The following is an 11,506-nucleotide window of genomic DNA, read 5'->3' as shown; positions in this document are numbered from 1 at the left end:
TACACTCGTGTATAGGCTCTTTCCCATACTGAGTATCGGACAGGTTCGTCGCGCTATTTATATTACTAAATCGTGATACGCAGTAATGGACTATGGAAAGCTTGACCAATAAGATCGTCGTTAATGAGTTATCTCAGTAAACTATGTAGACTTTGATAAAAAAAAACCTCAACAACATTTCCTCGTCCATTTCATCATTTCTCATCTTTCTCTCATCGGATCAACGAGGAAATATAAAACTTCTGCATCGCGTAGATAAGATAATATGGTTCCCTTTCCGGTGGAGAGAGAGAGAAAAAGATGACTCATCACACAGAAGTCGTAGAAGCGACGACTGCATATATAATTTTCATAAGAAAAGAATAAATTTCATATAACTCGTTGCATTGCTGATATTTTTAACGCGCCTTGTTACATACGCATATACATATATATTATATATATGATTTGAAATAAAAATACACCAGCTCCCAGACAACTATATATTGCGTTTCGCAATGTTTGTTTCGTAAGATGACTGCCAACGTGTGGAATGAGTTAATTAATTCCGTCTCGATTGATTTTATAATATAATCGTATAATAAAAAAAAAATTGTTTTTATAGAATATACATTTGTGTATATAATATTTTTAATATATTTTGTGTATATAATATTTTTATATAAGTGTATCGCATACGATCTGTCGAATATGATTCGTATTCGATATGATGATGGCTATAATTAGACATTATCGATGCAATTTCCATATTTTAAAATATTATAAAATGTGTCGTTTTCAAAGCGTGCTCTAAACCGGTCTAACGAGTAACTCTACTACACATCTAAATTCTATATCTACATTCTATTAAGGCTACGTTCCGATATTCATTGCCAGTGTTAAAAATCTATATAGTGTACGTGACGTAAACTATAGATTTTCAGTATTGATAGTGAATAACGAAAGGCCACCTAAATATCTTACGTTCTAAGACCTAACACAGAATCATCGGTATCATGATAGACCGAAAGAGAAAATAAGCAGACGCGTTTTCTACTTGATCATAGTTTAGTTCAACGTAAATCCTTCCTCGAAGTCGCCTGTGAAGAAACGTTTAATGAAACTTGACGCTTACAGCGACCGTAAACTTTTCTTAGCTATGCGGAATAATATATGGAGTTAAAAAGAACCGGACCACCTAGATTTATGCAATAAATTTGTACGCAATTAAACGTATACATATGTTGCGAATAAAATTTGTAAACCAGAAATATGTATATTTAACATGAGAAGGATGAATTTCTTACCAATTGTATTATGTGAAAAATGCCGAAGATGCGAGTAAAGAATTTATTTTGTCGACCAGAATTTTTTCTATCGAATAGAACACTTTGACAAAAGAAAACTAATTTTTAATTTAAGCTCTAACGCAATTTATGCAACATAAATTTATTACTTACAGAAGAAATCTCGTTATAAAATTATTAACTGGTAATAAAATAGTAATTAAACAACTAATGTTTGAACAAGAAAAAAATAGAAATCCGAGATAATGGATAAACAAATTTTTGTAAAATGTTTCATCAGTTAAGAAGATCTTTCATAAGATATAAAGAAAGAATGATCCTTGAATAATCCTTTCCCTAAAGTCCTTGTCCTTAAATAGAAACTCTGATTAGTCATTGGATGCTTTACTTGTTCGTCAGTCTTACGGTCTTAATAGTTTTAGGTTTAGTCAATTATTATTATTGTTATATCATTATTATATGTAATCGTAAACTTGATCTATTATAAAAGATATTAACGTTGAACATTTTTTTATATATTTTTTTATATATTTTAGTGTTTAATTTTTTTTATATAAAAATTAATAACTGTTATTAAAAAACAAATTAAAATATATTTGGTCACGTGTTTTATTTTTATTGCAATCTTCATTTCTTTTTATTATTATAAAAAAAATCTTGAGTATTTAATATTGAACGATCTACCTCTACATTTTTCTACAATTTGCTTCTCTTTCTGTGTTTAAATAATTACTTAGATCTTAGATTATAGATTATTAAGTATACCAATGAAAAATACGTTCTCATTAATAATGCAAAAAAATTAGCATAAAAATTTAAGGACAAAAAGAAACACGTAACTCGAGATTTATATAATATATATAAATATTCATTATTATCGTAATTAATGTTTTTCCTGGTAATATGTGAGCAGATATGCATTTGTGTAAAAAAAGAAAATGCTTAAGTTATATATACGCGGTTGATTCTTTTCCTTAAAGACAAACTATCGTCAAATGAGATCTTTTAAAATTCCATAATAAATTCTTTACATCCTTATGAAACTTTTTGACATTTTGTCATAACAGTCGTGTAATATGAATATGTATTGTATAAACGTAAGAGAGCAATCGCTAAGATGAAAATTTCAAAAAGTTAATTTTTGATTATTTTTAATTATTGTTTAAAAAAAAACAATAATTAAAAAATCGCCTATGAATATAAATATTTGTCGAATATATATCGGACAAAGAACAAAGTAATTCGTTAGAGAATATTTGAAAGATTTCCACGCCAAATGTACACATATGCTAGGGATAGAATATTACTTTATGATAAATGTGTATTCGTGTAAAAATATATATGCTTTGTTTTTTTTTATATATATAATAAAAAAGATAAATCTCAGCGTTCCTTAATATATCAATTTAATTTTTTCTTCCTCTCTCTTTTTATTTCTTCCTTTTTATTTTTATTTATTGTAATCCTCAATCATGAAAAATGCCGGCCGCTGACTTTATCGCGATAATGTTATTTTTAATAATTAAGACGTCAATCAATATTCCAATAATGCAATATCGAATATCTTTCCTCTCTCGTTATAAAATACAATACAACGATTGTCTAAATCTTGAGATCCTTTCATTTCGATTCTCTGGCTGGATTTTTTGTCGCGACCTTCAATCGTGAAAAATATCTCATGTCGCTATTCTTATCATCACCGTGTGACGCTATTTTAACAATTAATATATCGATAAAATATATATTAGTAAATGGAGATTACCATAACTACAAATATATTATTACGAATTAAAGTAGCGCAAACTAACAACTTCTCTCACCTTATGGCGGAATTTCCTTGACAATGCGCGAAAATGCTTCATTGCTAGTCAGCGCGTCGAGTTAAAGACGTGATTGTATATCTCCATATGAATATCAAATACCTTCTTACATAATTCGCGGTGGTATCCCCGATAGACGTAGCCGTTGATCGGCTATACCGGCGGTCTCCTCGCCGCGATCCATGACAACGTCGGCTTCAGATGTTGGCCGTCTTTGTGTGCCCTGCAGGTTTGCCGTTTTGTTTTTATCATGCGATGCGCGTTTCGTTTTGCCGACAGTGCGAAAAGACGATGAAGATGAAAGTGAGAACAGGATTTGCATTATACATATACCTTCTATATATCCCCGCTGTTATTAGATGACGATCTTGGGCGGAGTCGGTTGTTCGGGAGGATAATAATTTGCGGGGCCTATAGCCCTTAACGGCCACAGTTGCCGGACAAATGACGCAATTGTTTATTAATATGGACCAATTAGAATCGGCATTTGCGCAAGGCATGCGGCTGCGTAAACGTTAAATAGAGTAAGGCAATGCCAACGAGGTTCTTATCTACATGACGTGTTTAGACTACGTTTCTATTGCATATGTATCCTTGGCAGATTTATAACACTCATAATGTGCGGGTACTTCGTCGAACTCTTGTAACTCAACTCCGCCTTGTGTATTTCTTTTCATCTCTCTTCCATTCGTGTTCTAAAGATTTTAGCTCCAGAACTATGTGACATTGTTTCAGCTTAAGATCTCGATAGCCACAACATACGATAGGGTCGCTCTTGCGAGAAGAAATCATAAATCTGACACGCATAGAAAAGGAAAAATGCAGTTGTCGATCGTAAAGAAAAAAGAGAAGAAAGAGCCCGACTGGCGCCCGTAATAGAATCACGGCTAACGATGTATAATTTGAGATCTCAAAAACTCTTTACATATCGAGATGTATGGGATTATTTTGAAATCTTAGTTTTAAGAAAATATATTATTTGTTATTTTCTAGATTTTATTTGTAAATAAATAATTGAATAAATAATTAAAAATATGATTTCAGTGTAATAATTTTTTTCCTACTTTTTATAGTGTGTTGAAATATTTCGAATAATCGATAAAAATTATTATTATTATGTTCAGAAGATTATATCCTCTGTCCGTCTCAAAAAATATAAAATACAAATTTTAAATATCTCTGACAGATCTCTTGTTTTATCAACTGTATTCCCCTTACTTATCTTTTGTTATTAGTTGACGATTCAAGGATCCTTGATTATAAAATTTGACAACGTTTCAATAGAGATAGCAACCATGTGGCAATCCTCATGTTTAAAATTCTGTTTACTTGCTGGCAGTAGCCTCTTTTAGTGCGCGGTCAATCAGTTTCAACAATTTGAGAAGAAAAAATGAAATATCCTAATATTTTATTTTAACTGTTACAATATATTTTGAGTCTTGCAACCAATACGTTTCACTTTTTGAATTTTGTGAAAGTTGCCATAACTTTTTCGAATTGATACGTATGATTGTAATTGTAAAACTTGAGAATGTCAAGGTAAACAAGTAACATTTATTTGAATAAATAGTAAGTATAGAATCATACTAAATATAATACACTTTATCGATATTGATATACACTTTATCAATATTAATATGTATAGTAAAGTATATGAATTGCGTTGATAAATTAATTAATCGAATCTCTTTTCCTTCTCAAAAAAATCAAAAAATATATGTGCTGTGGAATTCTATTCAAAATTAAACTGAGATATTGTAAGTTTTATGATATACTGTATACAAGGTTACTAATATTTCATTATTTCAAAGGAAGTCATAAAACGTTCATAAATATTATAGCTCTCAATTTTATTATATCTATTTTCAGTGAATTCGCAAACAAAGCGGCAACAATAGAGAAACATAATTAACTAACGCATAACAATAGTCAATAAAATATCGCTTCCTTTAAAAGATTTTCGTAACAAATGAGATTAGAAAAAAATAAAGAGAAATTTCAAAAAGATGATATTCATTTTGAGCCGAAATTTTTGTATCTATTGTGTATTCAATTACTTTTATGTCAGACAATACTCGTACGAACCAAAAGCGCTACAGACGCGTTCAATGTTCCATTCTTTTTGCTCTGAAGAAAATTGGAAAATTTCACAGATTGATACGAATCAAATTTTCGTAATCTATCCATGTCGAAAAATCTTGCTCCATTTGTTAACGTCGGCTGTAAATTATTTGTGAAATATATGATTTGAGCTATGAAAAAAATTTACTTTCAAATATTTTTGTATATATGATGATGTATATTACGTGTATGTGTGTGAATGAAATAAGATTCTCACTTACAATTTTATAATTTCTCGCTGATGTTCTGATGATTATTTAATAATAAGAGAAGCTTATTAGACGCGTTATATACTGCAATCGTAGTATCTTCCCCTCTCCACGTTATATCATTATTGATGACAGATGGTATAAACATTGCAACATCTTCGCTCCACGTTACATTATTACTGCTAGCAGAAGATGTAAATGTCATTGCAGCATCTTCGCTCCACGTTGTATCATCATTGATGACAGAGGACGTCAGTATCGTTGTTGCAGTATCATTTCCCGTACTATTAGTAAGACTATTCTTAGATAAAAATGTTTTCACTATAAAATTATAAAATTCCGCGCTGTCTGGTATTTCAGAGCCCTGATCGTCCGCGAATAATGCCGGGCCATCGGTACTTTCTATCACTCGCGACGTTGAGCTACGTACATTCAGAAGAAAAGTGATTTATTGAAAAAGCAACAGATACGTAAATAAAAAGATTCTTTTTATGGAGAAGCTATATATTTTTTTAAACATACTTCTCCCTTTGGATCGGGTGATCGTCTATACCGAAAAATCTGAAACTAATATTTGTGGAATTCTGATTCTTCTTGCCCAGGTGCACAGCCGACCAGGTAATAATAGTCAATACGATTAAAAATATTACAAATGATATTAACCACTGAGTCAGTCCGAAAACCATCATAAAAATTAAATTATTTATATTTTTAAAATGTCATCAGTTCTCTCTTTTCTTTTTTCATTATACACATGTTTCGTAGAAGAAACGATCCAATTCCATTATGAAACAAAAAATAATCTGTATCGATGATCGATGTATGTGTTTAATTGTTTTCGCCAAATCAACAAATGATTTGATAAAATATACGATTAAGAAATTTGTACATACAGTATCCAGTGACAAATCTATATTTGGAAACAAATATTTTTCTTCTTTCTCTGCAATAAAATAATATATATTTTATTCATTTTTTTATTTATTATTAACAAAGTTAGAAAAATAATCTTTATTAGTATTATTTATAGTTCCATTAACGCCAGACGAGATTTTGTATTTTATCTTAGATTGAAACCTAATATTGCGAGATATATTACATTCTCGTAGTGTTATCTATAAAGGTTATCACTAATTATCTTTACTAATTAGGATATTAGAAAATAATTTCTTTGGCGGATGATCCGCTATCGCCGAATCGAGAGGTGACGTGCTATCTATTCTTCATCCACATCTCCTTCTTTAAAGTGCAATATTATAAATAACATCTTTATTTTTTAAATAGTGTAGTGTAAGATAGGTGAGATATAAGTGAAAATAACATTTTACTGCCGAATCGGAAAAAAAATTTTTCTCGCAATATTGAGTAAAATATCTATAAGCACGATAGAACAATTTTCTCTTTCTCGTTGGTCTTTTCGCGACATTAAACTATATATTTTATTCCGTGTCGTCAAAATTTACTTTTTTTTTTAAATAATACATGTAGTGACATCTGCCAGGACGCTTGGCAATGATTAAACCGCTTTTAGCAACCCTATCGGTAAATTAAGCTATGGTTGTGTATATCATACATCGCTGATATCTCATTCTGTTTTAAATATAATAAAATGCAGTTAAATTAAACGCACGTATAATGTGATTTTGCTTTTGATAATATATAAAAAGTGCAGCAAAACGAATTGTCATAATATTTTGCACTTTAGAACTTTCTTTACTGGAAACTAGAAACGAGACAAATTATATATAAAATTATAGGCGTTGGAGAAAGAAAGAAAGCGAAGAATCAGCTGAGTGCAAAAGCCTTGTTATGTTTTGTTTACTCGTTTTTTCGTGCGATAATATTTCATCAAAAACGCGTTGAATTTTACGGTAATTGAAACCGTTTTCGTACGTTTCTTATTGAAATAATGAAGCATCGATAGCGTACAAACGCTCAACAAAATAATGCTTGTGGTATCCAAGATAACAACAATATAACCTCTCTCTCTCTTTGTATTTCTCTTCCACGAATCTGTGAATTTGAGATTGCATTTCAATGTTTTCTTCGCGATCGTGCTCTTGTGAATTTTTTACAATACGATGATCACCAAGTACTATGTTCGGTGATCGTGGGCGTGGAGAATTCCAAGCTGCTTTGAGGAGCTGTTTACCAAAACATCAGGAAGGATGCCTGGAAGTTGCGAGAGTCTGATTAGATTAATCAGACGACGAATCGTTCTTGGACTCATCTTCGCTCTGTCGTTGACGTATTGTGCCTTTTCGCTATTACGAAATGAAAAGGTAAGTACATTCATATTGCCAAGGCTGAATTATCAGCTAATAATCAGGTGACAGCCAGCATATTATTCCATACAATTTTTATTATAGAGACATGTGTCATGGTCTTGTTACAGAAAGATTCATTGAGTCTAGACAGTGATCTTGATCATATGGATCCTATAATGCTTAATGATAACAATGAAGATCTAATGCCTGATGATAACATGCTTCCAGAAGAGTTAAGAGTATCCAGCAAATCTTTATTATGGCAAATGGAAATGCCTGATCGAGCGGATAATATAGGCAATATGGATATGGTCAATTTAAATGAGAACAATGCTTCTACCCAGCCTTGTCGCAATTCTGTTCAAGTGAGCATATACTTTAAATGAGTTTATTTTGTTTATTATTTGTTATTTATTTTATTTTTCGATACAGCAATTCCATGTAATGTATCTTATTTTATTAGGGAAAAGGTTTGATAGTAGATGAACGCGGCATAGTATGTTCAAGACATGAAGTTCTACCAAACGGATGTTGTACAATGGAGCTGAAACAGGCATCAAAGAATGGAGAGACTTTGTCCATGGCCAAAAAAGAGAAATATAGCTGTAAAACGTGCAATTCTCGAGGATGCTGTACTATTTATGAATATTGCGTCTCTTGTTGCCTGCATCCTGATAAGGTAGATATTTATCGATTTTATAAGCTTCTTTTTCTCAACAGCAGCTTGCAGTTATATATTGAAATATAAGAAACTGTAACTACATTTAATGCTCAGGACAGGAAACTTATAATATTGATAAATTTAAATTCATAATTAAAATAGATTTACATTTATTTCAGTCAATCCTACAATTAAAAGGTCGAAAGTTAGCTTCCGCGAGGATGCCAAAAGATGATGGGAGACTACGTAATCCGGATCGCTTTCAGATTTGCTTAGCCGCCTGTCGAACATCGAGCTCGAGCGTGCGACACGAGAACACTTACAAGGATCCCCTCGCGAAGCATTGTTACGTCCCACAGCCGTTGAATTCTCAGCGACATCGACGCAATTTTAATTCATTAAATAATAACGGCGATAATCCCGCCGTTGTCGTTACTTCTTCTTCTGTAGTGATGTTATTTACTCATCTTTTTCCCGAATGTCATATCTTATATTGTCCATTAAATGAATCCCATCTCTTCCTATATTAATATTATTTCTATCGAAACTATGTTAACGTTTTATGCGCGATCATTATCCCTATTATGAGATACAATATTTTGAACGTTTAAAAAGAAGATTGAAGGCCGCGCACAAGCGTAGATTTGACACGCCATATATCCGCGTACGTTAAATCCACGCCAGGATATTTTTTTTTCGTGTATTCCAAGATTTCATTTCTGATGGTGTCCTGAATTGGATCGTCCTAAAAACACATTATTTGTTAAATTTTTTGTGATGGCGGACTTGTATGTCTTATTTATTTACATACATCGACCACATTGTAATCCACTGTCGTATAGTGGCAGGAGATGGCCCGTCTTGTTCTCTTGGATTTATTGACGCCGGATCCATGAATGAGCAACGGATGAAAGAATACTGTGTCGCCCGATTGCATCTCGAGATTCACCCATCGGTCGATTGGAGGCAAATTCTTCGTAATAGAAAAGAGAGGAAACGTCATTTAATAAAACGATAAAGTTAATATATAAGAGGATAGATAAAAGAATATATCTTACCTGTATTCCGTGATAAAACTTATTTATCTTGCCATCCGAATTTAAAGGATAACTGTGTTCGTACAGGCGCTCCGCAGTGTGTGTTCCAGGTGCTACATAGAGACATCCGTTTTCGGTATCACATGGTTCCATAGCTGTCCACGCGGCCACTATACGTTCGGCTGGACGTATCGGCATATAGTACAGATCTTGATGCGGCGGATGTCTGCAGAAGCGTATTGCGTTATTTATTTTATCAACTTGATATGAGAAGTATGTTGCTATTAATATTAACTTCAAGGCTTTTCATACGATCACCTTGAACTACCAAATCCAATGTCGGGTGGCTTCGCGATGAGCATATTATGTATCGCTAAAATGTTTGGTCCCGTAAAACACTCAACTATATCGAGGATTTTCTTGTGCTCGATATAATGACAGAATATCGGATCCCGATTTATGTCTTGAATTTTATTTACCGACTTCCTGTCCTTCACATCATGCATCACTATCATTCCGTCTCGTGGAGCTTTGCCTTCGACAATATCATCAAATCTAAGAAAAGCAAGTGAGAGAGACAGAATTTTAGTACACAATTTCTGACACATGTAGTCTTCCAAATGGATCTCTTACGATTCTTTTTTGATAAATTAATATATCGAGATACACATATTGCTTCCCGAGTCAACGTCTCGTCGACGTGATCAATATTAAAGGAAGCTCATATTTGCAATTTACTGTATGCCGGCATTTCAGAGATATCCCGTTTAAATATTCAGATATTAGTCATCTGTGATATCATAGTCGATTTGCGGTATTTGCGTGAGCGTTAATATATCGTTAGCAAATTTACCGAAAAATCGGGAATATTTCAGTAACATTGGATTATCAAGCTATATATATTCATTGCCGTAGTTGTCGACAAAAATTGTTTTGAATTAATGTTTTGGTAGTAATTACGAATATTTTCGCTTTGAAAACTTTTTTAATCCCTATCTATACCTACATATCTATGTGTATTGAAAATGTTTTAGGCGTTTCTAAAAGTTAGCATGCTCAAAGAAAGAAAACTAACGCACACATACATATATGTATATATATTATATCCGTCTGGATTTTCTTCGTATATAAATTTTCCATTTAGATTTAATTCCCAGCAATTAATTTTTGAAACATTTAGGAAGAAACATCGTGATAGTAAAAGCTAAATATACCTTTTGTGGCATTCATCGATCACATCTTGCGGTATAAGGCCAGGAAATACTAAATATCCATCCTTCTCGTACAACAACCTTTGGTTCATCGTAAGGCGATTAAGGATATTTTTCGTGTAGCGCAAAGATTTAATGTTCATTATTCAGTTTCTTATTAAATACAATTGACTCGATGACTTCTCTTCTCCTCACTGCAGCTATTCTGAAACAGAATGAACGTGAAATTTTTTTGTTTTGTATAATAAAAATCGCTGTTTTATATTAGAGATACAAATTGTTAAAAACTATTCACTATTAAACGGAATATTTAATATTTGTCACTAAATAATGCGAGAGAAAGAGAGTGAGTAATTTCCTGGCAAATCTAATTTAAAAAAGTGTATTTGTTTTGACGTCATTCATTCACAGCTGTAGCTTCATCGAAGATTGATTGATTCAGACAAGGACTACATAATTGTTTATAAAACTATCATTTCAAACTTGTTCTGCGTGCGACACATATTTCCAGAATAATATAAATAATATAAATTTTTATAAGTCTACAGATTGATTATAAAACTTAATCTTAATTTGTTCAAAATATTGTAATAATGAGATCTTTTGTCACACATTCTGCTCCAAATTTCATGATCTGTCGTCATAAAATATTTTTTATGACGACAGATCATGAAATTTCGATAAATGCGATAAATTCTCTAGAGAATATTCTTTTATTTATTTACACAATACACAATTTTATCTCCTTTGAAAGAATATAGCGAATTTTACTATCGATATCCCGCCGTCGACTTTGTTCGAAAGGGATCAGTATCTACGAGGTACTGATACTGGGCTCGTAAAATTGGCCATGATGTTTAGGGGTGGATTTATAGGGATGATGGTAGGGTGTGG

General features: G+C 32.1%; 2 protein-coding genes across 3 annotated transcripts in view; one reads left to right on the top strand and one right to left on the bottom strand.

The window, feature by feature from the left end:
* Positions 1-7,056: 7,056 nt before the first annotated feature.
* Positions 7,057-8,909, top strand: LOC138944973 (SREBP regulating gene protein). Its single transcript, XM_070316096.1, has 4 exons — positions 7,057-7,718; positions 7,832-8,068; positions 8,167-8,382; positions 8,544-8,909. Exons 1-4 carry the CDS (start codon positions 7,605-7,607, stop codon positions 8,892-8,894), a joined length of 918 nt encoding a protein of 305 aa, XP_070172197.1. The 5' UTR covers positions 7,057-7,604; the 3' UTR covers positions 8,895-8,909.
* Positions 8,518-11,506, bottom strand: part of LOC138944981 (phytanoyl-CoA dioxygenase, peroxisomal-like) — a 32,310-nt gene continuing 29,321 nt past the window's right edge. For both annotated transcript variants that reach the window (XM_070316106.1, XM_070316112.1), the window contains exons 2-6: positions 10,616-10,817; positions 9,720-9,956; positions 9,423-9,627; positions 9,176-9,337; positions 8,518-9,109 (exon numbers count right to left, since the gene is read on the bottom strand). In XM_070316106.1, the coding sequence (XP_070172207.1) occupies positions 8,972-9,109; positions 9,176-9,337; positions 9,423-9,627; positions 9,720-9,956; positions 10,616-10,755 (882 nt within the window). In that variant the 5' untranslated portion in view covers positions 10,756-10,817 and the 3' untranslated portion in view covers positions 8,518-8,971. The remainder of the gene's footprint in view (positions 9,110-9,175; positions 9,338-9,422; positions 9,628-9,719; positions 9,957-10,615; positions 10,818-11,506) is intronic.

This window comes from Polyergus mexicanus, unplaced genomic scaffold, assembly GCF_030449975.1.
Source record: "Polyergus mexicanus isolate NDT 795.1 unplaced genomic scaffold, iyPolMexi1.0 SCAF_1, whole genome shotgun sequence".
Lineage (NCBI taxonomy): Eukaryota > Metazoa > Arthropoda > Insecta > Hymenoptera > Formicidae > Polyergus > Polyergus mexicanus.
This window is presented reverse-complemented; position numbering and strand designations above follow the sequence as displayed.